The sequence below is a fragment of the Enoplosus armatus genome, chromosome 16, assembly GCF_043641665.1.
Source record: "Enoplosus armatus isolate fEnoArm2 chromosome 16, fEnoArm2.hap1, whole genome shotgun sequence".
In the NCBI taxonomy this organism is placed as follows: domain Eukaryota; kingdom Metazoa; phylum Chordata; class Actinopteri; order Centrarchiformes; family Enoplosidae; genus Enoplosus; species Enoplosus armatus.
The window spans coordinates 18,280,137-18,300,043 of NC_092195.1; the positions used below are offsets into that span (position 1 = coordinate 18,280,137).

Here is a 19,907-nt window from a genome sequence, read left to right on the forward strand (position 1 = left end):
ACATCTACAGCAGTAAAATGCAATATTAATCCAGAAACATCATATATATAAAAATAAAACACTGACAGGAACCATTTTACTGCTGAATGAGTACTAAAGTACATTTTTCTGATAATACATTGGTTTCGAATCCACCACTGCTTTCTTAAGAGGTCATAAATGTTCAAGTTAAACAATAAAAGTTTCTAAAAAAAAAACAAAATAAAGCATACATTTAAATTGAAGTGCATCGAAATTACCATACATACAGCAAAAAACTGTATCCAAAGGCGTCCTTATTCTTTCTGAAAAAGCTTTCAGGATAAAAAATCCACATAAAATAAAGGCCTGTAATCAGCCCGGGGTTGTCTGCTTTGTTTATGACCTGGAAATTATAACGGACTCAGAGAGTTTTCAGCTTAGCCTGAAGCCAACACTTGGCAGACGTCTCTCTCTCTCTCTCTCTGTCTGGCTCTGTGATTGGTCAGCTAATCTGTCAATCACCTGAACACACTCCCCAGAAACATGGGTCACAATCTCCCGAATGGGCTGACGTTTGCTGGGTCAGCATTACCCTCTGTGTGTGTGTGTGTGTGTGTGTGTGTGTGTGTGTTTGGACTAGCAGCCATAATCAGATTTGTGACGTCAGTCGGTCAGTCGTCTGCAGGTCAGAGAGAGAAAAACAGTAAACATCTGCACAGCTGTGGGAGTCTGCTTCTTGAGTCTTTTTTAATTCGGTTCAGTGCTTATTTATTTAATTTCTCTGTTTCAGCGTGTGATGCTTTTTCACGTTATCTCATGAGTTTTGAGGATTTTTTTCAACACAAAAAAACAAAAAAAAAAACTTTACAATCAAAGCAAACGTAATAACACCAAAGAGCTTTTAAGTGTCTGTTAGACGCAGTCCTTAACGTAGCGCACTGCCTGTAATTGTAGTGGAGACACAGGATGTAATTATCATGCGGACATGTGAGTGTGTGCATATCACTTTCCACCTGTGTGCTCGTGTGTGTGTGTGTGTGTGTGTGTGTGTGTGTGTGTGTGTAACTGGTGATTTTCATCTTGTGTGGGTTCACTTACAGGTTTGAACGTATCTTTGTATTTAGTGTGTATATTTATGTATTTAAAGAAAATGTGTGTGTGTGTGTGTATGTGTGTGTTTTTATGTTTTTTTGTGTGTGTGTGTGTGTGTTTGTGTTTGTGTAGAAGGCATCGACTTGTTTATGAGCTTGTGTGTGTGTGTGTGTGTGTTTGTGCATTTCAGGAGTATATGTTGGATATATATGTGTGTGTGTGTGTGTGTAACTGGTGATTTTCAGCTCGTGTGTGTTCATTTACAGGTTTGAACGTGTCTTTGTATGTGTGTATGTGTGTGTTTGGATTTAGCAGTGTGTGTATATTTTTGTATATACAGTATATAGAATACAATATAAATTTGTGTGTGAGTATATAATTGTGTGTATATTTACCAGTGTTTCTCTGCGTGTGTCTGTGTGTGTGTGCGTCTGCATAAGTGCCAGAGTCACAGAGTGGGTCGCTGTTTGCCTCGCTCATAGTGAGCGTCACCATGGCAACGGCACTAGCAGCGCAGTGTGAAGTGGAGGAAGAGCTTGCAGTGCTCAGCGTGATGGAGAGAGATAGAGAGACTGGTTTCACATGAATACGCGATTGGTCAGAGCGGTTGATGATGTCATGTAATTAATTGGCGGTTTAACGTGCGTCTCTTCATTAAATATTGTTGTGTTTTAACCTCTTAATTGTGGTCACGTAACGCGTACAGTGTCACATTCTCCTGCATGTGTGAGTCCGTCTGTGTATTTAAATGTAATTAGCACTGATGGATCGTCAGTTCAGGGTCACAAGAGTTAATGATCAAATTGAAACCCAGGAAGAGCAAAGCAGAGAGAGAGCGAGAGCGAGAGAGAGCGAGAGAGCGAGAGAGAGAGAGAGGTGTGTGTCATACTGAGCATGCTCTTTGTGCTAACTTCCTGCTCTCTTCTTCCTGACAGATAAGACCGTTCAGAGAGGCCGGCGTTCAGCTACGAACCGGAGGAAGACGAGCGGAGGAGCAGCTCTGAATGCAGCTGAAGAGAATTAAACCCAAACTGAGGAGTTACTACAACATTCAGACTGAACTCGGACTTTTCTGTCCCCTTTTTCACCCTCTGTATTTTTTAGGGAGAGTCATTCATTGGAACAGACATCAATCTTTTTGTTTGACAGCGAGCATCACCGCAATGTTTGACCTCGACATCTGTCTGCTAGATGAAAGACTTGCCAGTTTTTCTTCTTCGTGAACCGCCGAGTTTTAGAGAAACTCTGGGAGTCAAGGGGATTTTTTTTTTGTCTTTGAACTTGCGCAATCTGTTTCATTTTCAGTTTTCTTCCTCTCTGTTATCTCACTCTGTCTTCTGCTGATAACGTTTTGTTTCTCGTAAAAGGAAGAAAAGGAGGTGACAGATTCAAGTTTCTCTAACAGGAACTTGAGTAGCATTTGTATTCCAGTTTGGCTTTCACAAGGGGACAAATCCTCCCTTGTGTGTGTGACAGAGTGTGTGTTTGTGTTTGTGTGAGTGTCCTTCTGCGATACATTAACGTGCATCAGGGGACAATAACCGGCAGTGTGTCTCTTCTGGGAAAATGGGATCAGAAAAGGACTCAGAGTCACCTCACTCCTCAGTGAGCGGCATCCCCAACCCTAAGTGCCGTGCGGCGGGCAAACGCCAGGGCCGCATCTCCTTTCACAGCCTCTTCCACAGCAAACGGGGCTCTCGGGGCTCCAGGGGCCCCAAAGGAGGAGCGGCCACCCCTTTAACCCATCATCTCCACACACAACAACAGCTTCTCCCTTCTGCCTTGAGCCCAGCGCCCGCCGCAGCCTCTGCTACGCCCACAACGACCACCACCACAGCCGCCACGACCCCACAGGATGCTGCCTCCAGCACCCCCTCAAAGCCACTCTCCTCCAGCCAGCCGTCCCTGGGTGGAACCCCCTCCTCCGGGGAGGCTAACCTGCTGGAGTGTCCCCTGTGCCTGGTGCGCCAGCCCGCCGACCAGCTCCCCGAGCTGCTGGGGTGCAGCCACCGCTCCTGCCTCTGCTGCCTGCGGCAGTACCTCCGCATTGAAATCACAGAGAGCCGAGTCCAGCTCAGTTGCCCCGAGTGTGCCGAGAGACTGGCCCCGCAACAGGTGGCGGACATCTTGGATGACGCGGCCCTGCTGGAAAAGTATGAGGAGTTCCTGCTGCGGAGGTGCCTCGCCTCTGATCCAGACTGCCGATGGTGCCCGGCCCCTGACTGCGGGTAAGATACTGTCCATGATGTTAACAGCCCCGTCCCCCCTGCTGTTTGTTTCAGGTGCTGGTCTTGGAGTGATTCCAGACCCAAAGCCCAACGATGTTTGAGTAACAATCATCTAAAAACAAACAGCAAATCTTTACATTTGAGAAGCTTTAACAGTGAATGTTTGATATTTCAGACATATATAATGTGTATAGGTAGACTTTCCAAAGTAACTCACAATTAGTTTTCTGTCTGTTGACTAATAGATTAATCAATGTGTTGTTTCAGCACTAATTCAGTGTACTGTGTGGGTATGCTGAGGATATTCTGGGCAGTCCTTATGGGAAAATTTTAGGGTTGGAACTGGGTTTGGACAACCTGAGTCATGTAGATTATGAATGTTATAGAGGTTAGAGAAGAATTTAAGATGCTGGTCTGGGCTCATCTGCGCCAGTTTCAGCTTTGTTTGTTTCCATTTTCCTGTTTCTGTGATATTATCAAGTTATGTGATCAGAGATTAGGCTGTACCAGTATCAAGTATCTTTAGAGCACTTATCTCTCATTTGCTCAAAGGTGTGTCCTGGAACTGAAATTAACTCTATTGCCCTCAAGGGAATTCACCTTGTACAAAGAATAAAAAACATTAAGTAATTGTGAGAAACAGAAACTGAACTACTATGAGTGAGACGAGAAGTGAAAATGTTGCAAAGCATTTCATGATATATTACAGATGTTTTATTAAATACAGGAAGTAGTTTCATATCTGAGAAAGAACTTAATGTCATCTAGATCCGTTTCTCAAAGCCTGGACAAATAAACAAAGTTTTTATTAAGATTAAAATGGAGTCACAGCTTTAACATCTGCTTTTTGACTGAAAAAGTCGAGGACGGCTGCTGTTTATCATCATTATCAGGCGAATAGCTGTATCATCATCGTCTTAATTATCTGTTAACCCTTTTCTCTCTCTCTTCCTCTTTCTCCCTCTTTCTCTGCATCAAATCACAAACTGTTATTTCCTCATTCGTTCTGCTGTAATTGCCGGGGTTTCAGAGGAACTCTCACTACTTCAGAATCCACATAAATGAGTGTATTTCTCTGTCTGGGTTTAAGACAACAGGGAACAGCGTGACCTGCTCTGTTAGAGAGAGAAAGACGGGCCGAGGAAGTTGAATTTGAAAGTGGAGGAGAGAAACTGTAACTGGGTTAGAGGGCTGTAAAGCTCGCCCTGTGGTCGCAGGAGGGGGAGAGTCAGATGGGTTTGGAGGTAGAGCAGCTCTCGTTGGGTTTCTGGAACAAATGAGAGGCGTTTGTTTCATCATAGAAAACAGGAATGATTCACTGTGTTTGTGTTTCTGTGTGTGTGTAGGAAGGAGGAACACTGATATTCTGTGATATCTTTCTGCTGTGGTTTTGTACAGTAATACGGATATTGTCACAGGGGAAGGCCAGAGCGTCTGTGTGGTATCTGCATATCTCTGCCTCCATGTGCCTTCATGTGTGTGCATTTCTGTTTGTTTCTGTTTCTCCGTGGCTGCGTGTCATAGCCCCTACACAAAGGATGTATAATCTTTTGTGTGAAAAAAACATCCTGCCCTTTAGATTTTGAGATATCTTGTGCACAATGTTTACAATTCGCAAATGTTGCAAAGTGTTTAAAATGGTAGGGGTTCATCCTCTGGGGAGCATTAAAGAGCGACTGTGTGACTTTTCAAAGAAGACAACATTTTTTTTTTCCTTTTACAATAAACACTTGAATTCATAAGCAATAAAACGCACATTTGCGCAATTCAACTTGTTGCCACAGCCTCACTTGGTCTGGTGTGGAAAGTAGTATGCTAATGTTAGCAAACTTTAGATACTAACTGAAATGTATAACTCTTCTCTACATATGCCACAGATAAACCCTTAAATGTTTTTATATTATAGAAAGTAAAACAGGAAAAAAGGAAGTTACTGTTACATAGTCTCACTTTAATGTGCTTTTTTAGCATCTGCTCGTTTGATTTTAATAGTTCCTGTGTAGAAGTGGACATTTTGGCCTTATGACTACCTGAAAGGAACAGCCAGGGTTCAACATCTGGGGACCTTGAATAACTAATGCAGATCTCATAGAAATCCGGTAACCATTTTGTCAGATATTTTGTGGTGTTGGTGTAGATGTAAGGTCAGGGGTTAGTATTATTACTGTGTTCTCTGGAGACGGTTAATATCTGTAATACACTTCATGGAAATCTGCAGAATAAACTGCTTTGATCTCTGTTTTTTTCTGAGGAATATTGAAAATTTCAGTCTGCCTTGTTCAGTTTTATTAGGTTTGGTGTTTTTACTGTCTGTGTTGTGTCAGATCTCTGCTGTCACTGTCAGAGCCATGTGAGCTCTGAGTGACAGCGAACATCCATTTCTGTTTTTATAGTTCCTTGTTTTTGTAAGAGCTGAGTGTTCAGCTGAAGACATAGAGCATAAATCTAATAATTTTCACTCCTAAGAGGGTTGAAATGAACCTCGAGAGCCATATTTAACTGCTATTATAACTATTTTTTAGGAAGGTTTACATGTGTTTACTCTCTCTCTGCACTGAGTGGACAGTGTGATCATGCTAAGTACATTCTAGCCAGCCTCCATAGACAAAAATAAGGATTTTAGGGTTAGGTTTGGAGCTGGGGATAGGTTTTGGGTAAAGGTTGCAGTTAGTCATGAAGGTTATGAAGGTTAAGATAAGCACACAAGGGATACATTTAAGTCAACGCAATTTCCTGATGAAAAAAAAAAACATTACAAAGTGCCACCAGCAGTGTCACAGGAGGAGAGGTTGACTGCTGACCTACATATTTACCGGAACGATCCTCTGTCTGACGCCAGCGGTGACTCATCACCTCTTTAATTCAGACAAGTTGACTAAATCCAAATTATTATTCACCACTAACAGCCCCGGCTGGAGATGGAGAAACAACAAACAACAACACACACACACACACACACACACACACCTGGCAGCTACAGCTTCAGACTGTTGGTCATTGGAGAGGTGGCTTCCACAGAAACAGTACAATGGGTGTGAATTTCCTTCAATATAACTGTGAATGGGTTGTTTATAGCTGAGAATGGGCCTATTGTGTGTGTGTGTGTGTGTGTGTGTGTGTGTGTGTGTGTGTGTGTGTGTGTTGCATATCGGCCCACTTGAGGGAAAGTTATGTAAATGTGACCTGGTTTGTGCATCTTATCTTTTTTGAAAGATATCCAGTAGACAATGTACACGACAGTCACTGACAAGTGAAAGATAAACATAGAATCACTTTAGATCCAATTAAAATGTGATGGTTGCCTATTCACATCTAATGTCCTATTAGATACTTAACAAAACGGTAGATAAAAATTACAATAAACTATCTGAATTGTATGGTGTAAGTACAGCTGCCTGCAGTGAATCACCAGTCTGGTTACTCGACTCAACTATAGTCCTTTAAAGTATTAAAGCTGCACAATATTTCATATTAACAACGATCACATGTTTGTGATGTGAAGGGGTCGCTGCAGTTCCCCTCAGCTCCATGGTGCGTTTTACCGTCTTTCAGTTCATTGTTTTAGTTTTACGGCCCCGTTGTTGTTCACTCTCACCGTCCTCTTCAGAGCCAACAGGCAGCTGTTCTCTAGAGCTCCAAAAACCTGGTGAACATAGAGGAGCTGGAGAGCTAAAAGCAGAGTGAATATTGGACTCATCAGGGAGACATGACTCCGAATGAATGCTAATGCTGCTTTGTGTCTGGTGGATGTGTAAATAAGCAACTGTTTGCTAACACATTTGCTGTACCAGCTTTATGAGGAGATTATATGTTAATGTTGGGTTTTCAGCTTGTTCTTCTGCCCTTAAGAGGCCAAATAATAAAAAAAATACTTAAGAAATGTTAGCTCAGATACTTCAAATACAATTTTCTCGTTTATTTTGCAGACATCATGAATCCCGAGCTGCTGGACTTAAAATATGATGACATAGAAACCTCGATAAGCATCAGAAAAGCTCACTTGGCTATTTGCAATGAATGTAGAAGCTCTTTCTGGGCTTCAGACGGATATTTACAACCAGAGCAGTGACACATTACATAAAACAAATAAACACTTGTGTCCTCAGTCTTTTGGGTTCACTGTTTTTTCTCTGCAAAAAAAAGAAAATTCTCTCTTTAGCTCTGGAAAATCCACAACTGTTAAATCTCTTCTCATCCTCACCATCACAACACAGTCGTTCACCTCTGATCTGCTCTTCTCATCCGGCCAATAAGGTCTCGGCCTGTGTGACTGTCAGACCCGAGTATCCAGTGAGAACAAAGAGTGGCCCTCTGCCGTCTCCTCTGGCTGTCAGTTGCTATGGCGACTATCGATGCGGCATAGAGGGAGCGTTGCCAGGGGTAACAGGAGTTGGGACTTAATTAAACAGATCAATACGTTCTCACTGGACTCGGCGTGTGTGTGTCGTTGTTCTGAATTTTGTGCCTTTGTTGTTGACTGACGCATGATGTGCTCCTGTGTTTTTCATGTTTCTGTGTGAGTCAGGCTGATGCACGTTCAGTTCATCCCGATGTTTAATACAGCCTGCTATTAGTGAGCATCTGTGTGTGTGTGTGTGTGTGTTGTAACGCTGCATTTACAGACTCAGCAGGATTCCCAGGTGGTTCTTGGTGGAGCTGAACACTGACAGGACTGTCTGTGCACGTTTCCTCTCAACACGCAGCATGTCAGCACTCATAACACTCACCCCCTCCTCTCTGTCTTTTTCCTTGTCTCTGTCTTGTTGTATTTAACATTTACATCTCAGCTCATGATCTCACACGCCCCTCTTACCCTCCTTGTATGTCCTTTTTGTTTTATCTATCTCTGTCCGTCTCTGTTTGAGTCTTTTTTTGCCTCTCCCATCCTGGAAATTTCAACATAAATTGCTCTCAGTGCTGCATAAAGTTCCACCAATCGTGAGACTGCGTTGTATATTTTTGATTGAGACCTTTTGCTCTAGTTGTTTTTAGCCATGCTAGCTGCACATGTAGAGATGGTAATGTCTGTCGGTCGGTCCACTGAGCTGGTCCAGACTGAAAGAGCACCAAAATACCAGAGAGATGAGCAAAGCGAACTTCAAGGTCAGGAAAATACCAAATGGAGGCAAAAATGGAGTTTTGGGAAATGGGGTTTTCACAAGGCCGTTGATGTCAGTTTTTTAAAAAAGGGAAATGGTTTAGAGATTGACTTTTTTGTGAAGGGCTTGTTCATTACTCATTTGAAACTGTTCTGTTTCTGTTTAGCTGAACTTGAACCAGAGTGCTGATGTTTCAGAATAAAATGCAAAACTGGCATCTCTGTGTTTTTGTTTCCCTTAGTTGAATAAAAGGTTTATACAGTTATTTAAGTGAGTTATTTACTGTGGGTAGTTTAAAAAAGCATTTGTTTCATCATTACAGAAGAGGCAGCTTTTCGCAGATTTATGTTTTGAGACCTGAAGTCTAAATCTTCAGGGTGAAGTGTCTCTGCAGGAATGCCAGTTCTTGTCTCATCTTGTCCTGAGAAAGCAAACTCTTGTCTCCTCTGATATCTGTTAATTTATTCCATCCTGAGAACGGGCCTGTCACGGTGTTTGAAGAGGTGGTACATGATGGGGCTGGCGTGATGGAGGCGTGCCAAAACAATTACAAATTTGTCACATTCTCACTTTTTCCACTCTCGTCTTCCTTTTAGTAGTATAACTTGAACCCCCGACTAACGTGCAGAAAACAGGCATCGTCTTTGTTCGTCAGGGTAGAAAAAACTGTTAAAATCCCGGTCTGCTTTTGTTATCACTCCTCCAACATTTGATGACTGGCCTCCTTTGTGAATTCTTCAGTGATTGACAGCTTATATTTCAGTCTCTCTCCCTCTACTTAATTGCCTTTTTTTGTCCTTACTGTTACAAAATGCCTCCATTTCTTCGCTATATTTACCATCATTTGCTTAGAATTGTGCAGGCCTAACTTCAGTACACAACAACAGAATTTTAGTTAGTCTGGTAAAGTTGCATAGAGAATATGTATTCTTCATGAAGTTACCAGAAACAAATGCAATCTGCAGTTTTGTTTTGCCGGTTTTTCTCTCCACAGAGAGAGCCATATTAGCTTTGGGTGTGTCTGTTTGATTGTTATATTGCAGGATAGTTCAAAAACATAAGAAATTTCAATGAAATTTGGTAGAAAGTTACATCACAGGCCAAGGAACAAGTTTTTTATTTAGGGATTTCTTAATGTTGCAGCATTTAGGAACATTTTTGCTATTTTCTCATGATTCACTGCACTTTCTTGAATAAAAAAAAAACCCCTAACAGAGTAATATGGATTCTCATGTTTTGTTCTTCTCTGTATAACATGGTCCATCAATACAAGTTAAACTTGAACACAAATTACCCGCTGGTTCGAGCTTTTTAATATTATGTTTCTAAACGCAACCTTTGTGTCAGGCCACTCAGAATAACTCCGTCACTGCTGTATTTACACTCAGCTCCTCTCTCTCCTTTCTTAATATTGAACTTTGAGAAATCTATATTGACCTCCTCTCTCAATGTTCTTACTAAGTGATTACTCCATTGATCAAATCTTCTCTCTCTCCTCTCAGTCTACAGAGAGCTTTCAGGATATGTGATGTGCCCATGAGTGGCCATATTGGAGATCTCTTAAAACTTTGGTTGAGTTAACAGTTTGCTGCATTTCTAAAGTCTCAGTTATGTAATATGTTGTCAGACTTGGTGGCTTGGGTTTGAATATTTCATTGTGTCAGCATCTAATTTTTGCAAGGAAATGTTGCAACAAGCAGATACAGAAAACATCCGGCATGTGATACAGTTATACAATGTGGGAAAACGTTAAACTGGGGTCAGAAAGAAAACTCAGCAGCGATGCTCAGCATGCTAACATGATAGCAACAACAACACACACAGAAGTGGAAATATCTCAAAAACGATTGGATTGCCATAAAAATTGACAAAGCTATCCATGGTGCCCAGAGAATGATTCACACTGACTTTGGTGATACCCTGACTTTTCCTCTAGCGCCACCATGAGGTTGATATTTGTGGTTTTGAGTGAAATGTATCAACAAGTATTGCTATGAAATCAAAAAATGAACTCAAGTTGTGAGTGGCTGCCCACAGTTTTAGATGTTGGTATCTTGCAGATGTTTGGACTCAAAAATCAGGAGCAGCCAACGGGTGTTGATTCTCAGTGGGATCAGCAGTAATAACAACCCTCATATTTCACTCTTTTGATTCAATGTCCGTATCAAAATCTCTGCTTTGATATATTGTCAGTTATCGCCTCGTAATAATCAACAAATGTTGTCTTTCTTCTGACTTCATACTTTGGCTTCTTCAGTTACCACATTATTGAACACTCTACTCTTTGTCTGTCTCTTCCTCTCAGATTTGCTGTCATCGCCTCGGGCTGTGCCAGCTGTCCCAGGTTGGTGTGTCGCAGAGAAGGCTGCGGTGCTGAGTTCTGCTACCACTGCAAACAGGCCTGGCATCCCAACCAGACCTGCGACTCGGCCCGCCAACAGAGGGCGCAATCCCTGCACACCCACAGCAACCACTCACCCAGCTACACACAGGAGCAGGGACCCGGTAAGTACCTGGAAAACACACACAAACACACCCGTCGGCCTCCCTGGAGAGTGATTGGATCTAAAGTAACCACAGTCTCAGATACCACAGTTTCACACACACACACACACACACACTGTGCAGATGTGTGTGCGTGCTTGGTGCAGACATAAACAGATAAAATCTTCTCCCCAAGCATTTCCGACTTGAAGATATTTTTCACACCTCTGAGAACTGTCTGCCTCTCCGTCTCTGTCAGTCTCTATCACATGTCAGCCTCCTCAGTCTGTCAGAGTGCTGAGTCAAACTCGTCTCGCGTCTGTCGTACCGTCTCCTCGCCGTTCCCACCGCTGGGTGAGAGCGTGCAGCGTTCAACCGAGCATGAGACTCTATTTATATCACAGTTTCTCCTCTCGATAGTTTCATGACTGCAGCATCCTGCATCCTGTCATACAGCATTTTGAAATGTCATCATAACATTTCTTTATCTAAACATCTCAAAGTCAGATTTTCAAAATGGCACATTGAGTAAGTTGCTTACAAAAGTGCCGTACTGCTTGATTTTAGTCCTCTTAGTTTATGAAAATTCATCCATAACCATTGCACCACTCTGTTAGTGCAGACCACATTTGTAACATGCAAATATGCTCCTTTTTTTGCTGTCTTCGAGCTGTATTTGTGTGTTGTGAATAATCAGTTGAAGATGTGCTCCTGAGAAACTACTGCAAGGGATCATCATCAGGGATATGTGAGGAAATATTGGTCTCTACAAGTGTATTTTTAAATGCAGTTAATAGAAACCATTTTAGAAATATTCTGTATTGTACACATACAGAAACTTTCCCTGTACTTTTACACATTAACAGACATATTTTTTAAATACTGAAAGGCAAAATAAGCAAACACAATTAGAAAGGACAGATTCCTTAAAATGTCACAGTATTGTCTTAAAACGATAAAACCCTTTTTCCCCCGTTTTGTATACATACATCTTTAAAACATCTATTTGTGATTTTCACTCCATTTATTTTATTTGATTTATTTTATTCAGATTCTCAATACAAAACACAATCAACACATAAATTATGATGCATTATTATAGATTAAGCTACACAGCCGTATTTAAAGTAATTAAAATGAGCTCTGAGTACTTCCTCCATGACTGGAAGCTACAGCCAGGAGATGGTTAGCTTAGCTTAGCATAAAGACAGGAAGCAGGGGCAAAGAGCTAGCCTGACTTTGATAAAACTTAGTGATCATTAGAGGTGCTGGTAGACAGATTTTGTCACCTTTGGACAGAGCCAGGCTAGTTCTTTCCCCCTGTTTCCAGTCTTTATGCTAAGCTAAGCTAACTGTCTCCTGGCTGTAGCGTAATATTTGCAGCACAGACATGAGGGTTGTATTAATCACTGCAAGAAAGCAAAACAGCATATTTCCCAAAATGTTGAGGCAGTCCTTCAACGTACTTGTTGTAGTGATTGTGGACACAAACAAACATCTGTGCTTGTGCGTGTGAACTAACTCAATCCTTATATGTGCGTGTGTCTTTAATTCCATTTTGATTAAAAATCTATTAAGTAAATCCCTCCAGCTGTCCTCAGACGTTCTTCTCTGTCTGTCTTTCCTTAATTCACCACTTCCAGTCTGCCTCTCTCTGCCAAGCATTCAGAAGAACTGACATCAATCCAGAGGGCCGCTCCCTCTCTGTCTGTCTGTCTGCCTGTCTGCCTGCCTGCCTGCCTGCCTGCCTGCCTGTCTGTCTGTCTGTCTGTCTGCCTGTCTGTCTGTCTGCCTGTCTGTTCACACCTGCTACTTAGTCAACTGGATATAGACAGATGTACAGAGACAGAGAGAGAAGAGGAATGGAATTTACTTTCTTTCCTTTAAAACGCATCAGAGGACAAATGGCTGCAGTTGTCCAATCCATTACTGTAATGAGGTTTGATTTTGTTGCCGACAGAAGAGAAAAAAAACGCAGCTAAATATTTTAACCTTTTTTTTTCTCGACTGAATCTTTATTTCTCCTATTTTGAAGCTATTTTTAACATGTTTGACATGTTTGATACTGTATGAATACTTATAGATCCAGATCAACTTTAAATGGTATAATCATTTTAACGAGATGCAAAGAAGAATAAAGCAAAGAGCTTTGTGTTTCAAGAGTAATATTAATATTATTTGAGATTACCTGAGGGATAGAAGGATATACTCCTTGAAATTGTTGAAAGGCCTAAAACATTGGTCATTGGTGGTGTTCACAGCTGAGTTTCAAAACAACAGTGAGTTGGGGGGGACTGTCTTCATTTTGGGAAATATGCTCTTTCACTTTCTTTCTGAGAGTTGAGATGAGAAGATTGAGAGGTCAGCTCCAGCCGACAGCCAGTTAGCTTAGCTTAGCATAAAGACTGGAACAGTAACAAAATCCAGCTACCAGCAGCTCTGAAACTTGCTAATTAACGCGTCATATCTCGTTTGTTTGTACAAAAAGATAAGTTGTGGTTTTATGGTGTTTTATCGTGTTACGTACCTTCCTGGAGTCTTGTTGTCACTTAGCGTAGACTTCCCCCTGTTTCCAGTCTTTATGCTAAGCTAAGCTAACCAGCTGCTGGTTCCAGCTTCATATTTAACGTACAAAAATGAGAGTGGTATCAGTCTTTTCATCTCACTATTTCCCAATATGTCGAACATTTTGACCACATGCAAAAAAACAGAAACTAAAGAAAAACATTTAATTCAAACCATTCATGTCTTGATATGAGTGATGTCACTAAGTGCTTCCCTCTGTCCCCAGCTGATGACATCAAGCCCTGCCCTCGCTGTGGTGCCTACATCATCAAGATGAATGATGGGAGCTGTAATCACATGACCTGCGCCGTCTGCGGCTGTGAGTTCTGCTGGCTCTGCATGAAGGAGATCTCCGACCTGCACTACCTCAGGTACTTAACTATTTCACTTTTTATATCAGTTCTATGTTAGACTCTTTAAGATTTTTCAGATGTGAAACTGTAACTCCCTTTTTTTCCCCCCTCCTCCCTCCTTCACTATCCCTCTCTCCTCCCTCCATCAGTCCATCTGGGTGTACGTTCTGGGGGAAGAAGCCTTGGAGCAGGAAGAAGAAGATTTTGTGGCAGCTGGGCACCCTGATCGGAGCTCCAGTCGGCATCACCCTCATTGCCGGCATCGCCGTTCCCGCCATGGTCATCGGCATCCCCGTTTACGTCGGCCGCAAGGTGAGAAACCCGCAGAGAGTGCAGATATTTTCTGTTTAACTGCTGTTTTTAGTGAGTAACTTAAAACAAAATGGCCCAAAAGACATACAGTCTAGCATACATGTAACTCCCTGTGTTTTGTTACGTTTGTGAATGATTATGAAAGTGTTGTTTTGACCACATGTGGAGCTCAACACCAGACTCACTTTCAAACTTAATCTAAATCTAAATTCAAAAGGAAATAGAAATGAGAGACGTGGAGGGGACGGTTGAAGAAGGACTGATAAGGTGCATTGTGAAACATTATTCATGTGTTCAGAATCTTATTCTGGCACTTTGTTACTCACAACAACATACTACCAAACGTGTTTGCAGGTAACTAAGATGTCTGTCACACTTTAATCTTAATGGTCAGTTTGTCTTCGTCCACACTGCTACAGAAACCAGAAGTGGAAAACCACAGAGTTGTGGCAACACACACAAATAGTTTACAGCCCTGCCACAGTCATTCTTTCACAAACCTCCTCCGGTGATTATCTGGAATTTACAACATTGCAGAACGAAAACCTTTTCTGTCTAAGTTTCAGTAAGCTGTCCTCGTTTTGAACACAATGTGAAACGTTTTCTTGAAATGACAGAACATACTTTCAGTTCAGTTTGAGAACCACAAGACAGTTTCCATTCACATCAGCAATCACAGTGACCTAAAGATGGACTTTGGGAGATGAGAGAGAGGGCCCTTAAAACGTCTCAAATGATCTAAATTTAAGGCCTTGAAGTTATTATGGCGTTTTAATAAATACCGTAAGAAAGGTTTACAGTTCTTGCAGGTTAATTCTTCTTTAAGTTTTATATGGATGTCTGCATGAAATAAGACAGATACTGACAGATCTTTTAGAATTAGTGATATTTAGTTGAGACAGAGCTTGAACTTAAAGCAACTGGCAATTTGGCTGTTAAATTAGTGTAAAATCTATTTAATATTACAACATAAAAATCCCAAAGACTCTTTAAAAGTCAAAGCCCGGGCTTTTTTAAACCTGCAGATATGCTGAAATCCTTCTTTTGTCTCCATAAATGGGATGTATCATGGCTTTGTCATGTTTTTTGCTTTTGTTTATGTTGATGTAATATTAGAGACAAAACTGCTTGTGTCAAAATAACATGTGCTAAAAGGCAAAAGTCTTTCAAATATCTGAAATTCAATGACAAAGGGTAGGAGTTGCTGCACACTAGCGCTCTCATGCGGAGAACAATGGAACTGCACATTTCAGTTTAAACCGTCTGAAGAGCTGACCCAGTGTTGACGTGTTGGAAGTGGTTAACTAGCCAGATTAACAGGAGATACAGCAGCTCACCCGCACACTGTGTTCGTCCACCTTCATGTTAAAACCTGCACAAGTGTCTCTGAGCTTTGGTCGTCTCAGTCAAAGAATTACTGACTGAATCTTTTCAGGAAATTATAAAATACAGGGGGATTTACCATTTCTCTAAAGTTACAGCACATGAATGTAGAAAATGTGGAAGAATTTAAATAATCTTGGGGAGGAATTTGGTATGCACAGCTTTTCTTAAATCCAGGCTACAGCCTTGATAGAGTCTGGAAAAAAATAAAGTTGGCGGGTGCAGGGCAAGGGACCAAAACAGGTATTTATCTTGCCTGCTAATTTAAGAATATCTTTAGAAGAATACACTTTTATTTTACTTTCCGTCTATTTTTCCCTGGTAGTTCATGCTCCAAGGTAAATAAATGGTTACAGTATGTGGTTAAGTCTGACAGTATAAGAACAAGATTACACCAAATATAATGACAAAAACATAAACATAAACCAAATGACATCACAGTGTTTCTTTTTTGATATATGTGACTCTAACGGCAAAGAATTAAGATACTAATCGAGTGTTTTATGCTGTAATTAATAGGTCAGTCTGCATTGGATATTTACCTACAGTAAGTGTGTGTTTATTAGTTACCACAGAGTGCTGAAGTGAATCACCTACTGATGACAAATGGATGATTTCTGTGTTTGTCTTCTTCTTTCACCTAAAGTCTGATCTCCACAGACGTAACCCGACCTTTAACCTCCAGCCTCGCCCATGTTCAGCTGTATCTCGGACGTGTTTGAGTTGTGTGTTGACTCGTCTCTTTCCCTCGCCTCTGCTGCAGATCCACGCTCACTACGAGCTGAAGAAGTCTTCTCGTCACCGGAGGAACCTGGCCATCACAGGAGGCGTGGCCCTGTCGATCATCACCGCCCCGGTCATCGCAGCTGTCAGCGTGGGTAAGAAGCTCCACATCTATTATGCACCGTGAATCTCTCAGGCTGATGGCCAAAACAAACTGAGCACAGTTTGTTTATCCGTGTGTCAGCACCTAGAAGAAGCGACAGCTACAGCCAGACACAACATGACACATTTTAGAGATGCAGACTCAAAATTGTATCTCAAAATAAACTCTTTATTTTAACTCTCTTGCCATTTTCTTCTTTGCTTTCTTTGCTACTTCATTCTTGAACTTGCCAGAGAAGAAATTCAAACAGAAAGTTGTGCAAGGACACAGTGAATCCACATCTTCTTTTTCGCTGATTATCCATTCTTTCTTCTTCAATGTCCTCCCTGAAGCTCCAAAAATGTATTACAGTTAAAAGTTCACAGTCCACTCAGTCAAACAGGTGTGAAACTGTTTCTGTTTCTGCCTCTTTTCAGGTATTGGTGTGCCCATCATGTTGGCCTACGTGTACGGCGTGGTGCCCATCTCTCTGTGTCGCGGAGGAGGATGTGGCGTCAGCAGAGGGAAGGGACGAGGTGTACGAATTGACTTTGATGAGGACGATGGTCCGATCACAGGTGAGGACACCAAGCTGATGACAACATTTCCCGCAAAGTGAAGGAGCAAGATGTTATTCACCATCAAATTACACCTTTTCACATGTACTTTAAAGAATATTCTCCATCTGATTCTGCAGTGGCAGATGCGTGGCGAGCCCTCAAGTCCCCGAGCCTCGGTGAGAGCAGTCTGGACGGGGCGGTCAGCGGTCTGAGTACCACCTCCCCCAGCGAGGGGCTCTCCGTGGCCCCTGGGAATCTGGGTGACACACCCCACTTTAACACCCTGGCAGGCGGCGCCCTGGGAACTCGCACCGGCAAGTACAGCAGGTGAGGAAAAGATCAAGTTGAAGTTCAAGAGTTGCTGCGTTTGAGTCCTTCTTCCTGTTCTGATGTTCTGTCATTCTTCACTATTTATATTCTAATAAAGAAGAAGTAATTCATAAGAATGTGAGGTTTGGTTTGTTCCATACTGACATATTTTTTACTTATTTTAAGAAATGGTTAATATGGAACACTTAATCCAGTGTGGTGGCAATCTGTATGAATAAAGGCAAAATACAAAGATCTGTCTTTCTGTAAGATTTATTCATTAGCAAATGGAATCAAAACATACAGAGATCGAAGGTCTCTACAGTAAAAAGTTGAACTCAGGTTTGTATATGGGCCATGGCCTCAGTTCCTGGTTTCGAAAGAACACACAGTGTCTCAGAAATTAATACTGAAGAGGAAACCAGCTTTAAACTGTTTGACGCCTTTGACACATAGCAACTGGGTGTGAAACAAGGGTCAAGCAGTCTCGAATACTTTTCATACATCACCAGCCTGCTATTTTATCCGAAGACATCATCAAATTCAATTGTAGCTTGTTGACAAAAAAAAATCACACCACAAAATCCATTTAGTAGTAGTCCATACTGTAAGGACTTCTCCTCCATGATGGCTTAAAGGTTGAAATTGAAAGTTAACTCTTGACCTTGAAAATAGTTGTCAAAATGACGTCACTTCAAGCCCCAGAACAGCTGTAATGAGACTTTGTGATGAGTTTTGTCAACTGCTGTTTCCAAAGTCAAGAGTGAACTTTCAAGCTCAGTTTCAAGTTGACGTCTTGACTCTGCAAACATCCCTCGACGCTTCACAGGTGTGAAAACACGACCTCCGTTTGCAGAGGTAATAAAAACATCATCGGTGCCAATGATTAATGGTTCTGTTGCAGTCTGTGTGCAGTGCAAATGTTGGTTAATGGTTTGTTTTTCATGCTAAGTTTTGACAGAACAATGTTATTAATTAATATGAGTGTTTGCTCTCCTCCAGGCTGGAGGTGCAGGCAGGGGAGCTGGCTAAAGAATCAGCCCAGAGGGAGACAGGCAGCCTGGGAGCAGGGAGCGACTGTGCCAGCACCCGAGGAATGGCCGGATCCATCATCTCCTCCTACACACTACCTGACAGGTGACGCTTTTGTCTTCTTCTGTGGTGTTGATCTCTCCCTGCTTGCCGCTCGGGGTTTGTCTGTCGCTCTGTCAGATTTGATTCGGATGTGATGTGATTGAGGTAACAGAATTAGAACTAATCTGATGACTTGGCAGGTTGCTGCCATGATCTCATGTTGTTGTCTCATTTGTAGAAACGCCTAAAGCTGCAGAAATCCCTCTCTGCATCAGTGGCAGCTTTACTTAGCAGATACTTAACAGGAAATAAACCATATCACGACTTCACAACAGAGCTACATGTATGTGCACATGGATTAAAGGAAATCTTTGTTCCTCCTCTTGTAGATATTCCTGCTTTTTAAAACTGTGAGAGCATTTAAACCATTTAAAAATAGTAACATATGGTTGTCAAGCTGTAGATACGGCTGTTTTTCTGAACGCTTTTGTTGTTAGCAATTTGATGTCAGTAGATTTTAGTACCATCAAAATTAAAATACGTCACACAACTCATCTCCATCTCCAGACACCATGCTTTATTCACTGAAATAAAAACAGAAATAATAATTATTATTATTATTAAAATATTCTTTAGTGTAAAAAAATATTTCAAAGTCAAACTATGGTTGACTAAATGCATCCATTCTTTAAATAAATATCCAATTGTTCTCAAAAGGTTCCTGTTCTTTGGGAACAAATATAATCCCTACAAAAGTGGCTGCATCTGTGCGTCGCATCACACTGCGACTGACTTGTTGTAAATCACGTGTCTCTGCAGGGAGTGCACCAACCTGGAGATCCAGGTGGACATCGAGACCAAACCTAGCCATCTCTGCCTGACCAGCGAAGAGGACCTAACCCCGCCCCCGGGCTCTGCTGCCATGGCGACTGTCTCAGGAGGGGAGGAGCCTCAGGACTGCAGCTCCAGAAGGGGCGGAGCTTTGTCTGGCTCTGCGTTGGGCCTGTCACCGGGAGCATCAATCCGGGAGGGCCTGAGAGACGTCACCCTGGCTCAACCGGAGAGCATCCGCAGCGACCTGGAGATGTCGGACACTCAGTCGGACGACATCGCGGAGCTGACGTCGGACGACTGTGACTCTCCTCACCCGAAAAGCTGTCACCTGGCGGCCGGCCAGCAGCCCCAGGCCCCCTCCTGCCGAGCCCTGAACCCCTCCGAAGGCCTTCACTGTCCCGCAGACAGCAACGTCATCCTCTACGTCTGAGAGAACAGCAGCTCTCAGGATTGCACAAGAAAAACTAACCAACCCCCCATTCGAGCTCTTCTTTACTTCATGGCTTTTTTGTTTTTCCTTTGTCATTTCTCGTTTGCTGCTTTTGCGACTCACAGACGCCGTCTTAAACACAGACAGGGTTTGTTTACTTTTGTCTGTCTGTCTGTCTTATCTATCTACCTGTCAATCTCCTCACTGAGTAAATTGTCAGGGTTCTACCTCTGAGATTTATAAGATGATGATTTATGTTTACTCCTTGGTGCAAAATGCCTTGGCTACTTAAGCAAAAAAAAAAAAAAAAAAAGAGGTACAAATTTTCCACAAGAAATATTGCAAAATTGAAATTTTG

At 42.0% G+C, this 19,907-nt stretch overlaps 1 protein-coding gene across 1 annotated transcript in view; it reads left to right on the top strand.

The window, feature by feature from the left end:
- rnf19b (ring finger protein 19B) overlaps nucleotides 1-19,691 on the top strand; it is a 30,714-nt gene extending 11,023 nt beyond the window's left edge. The window contains exons 2-10 of the mRNA XM_070921554.1: nucleotides 1,989-3,281; nucleotides 10,686-10,885; nucleotides 13,656-13,800; nucleotides 13,932-14,094; nucleotides 16,241-16,355; nucleotides 16,780-16,920; nucleotides 17,040-17,229; nucleotides 18,214-18,348; nucleotides 19,105-19,691. Coding sequence (XP_070777655.1) covers nucleotides 2,620-3,281; nucleotides 10,686-10,885; nucleotides 13,656-13,800; nucleotides 13,932-14,094; nucleotides 16,241-16,355; nucleotides 16,780-16,920; nucleotides 17,040-17,229; nucleotides 18,214-18,348; nucleotides 19,105-19,549 — 2,196 coding nt within the window. The 5' untranslated portion in view covers nucleotides 1,989-2,619 and the 3' untranslated portion in view covers nucleotides 19,550-19,691. The remainder of the gene's footprint in view (nucleotides 1-1,988; nucleotides 3,282-10,685; nucleotides 10,886-13,655; nucleotides 13,801-13,931; nucleotides 14,095-16,240; nucleotides 16,356-16,779; nucleotides 16,921-17,039; nucleotides 17,230-18,213; nucleotides 18,349-19,104) is intronic.
- The last annotated feature ends 216 nt before the right edge of the window (nucleotides 19,692-19,907 follow it).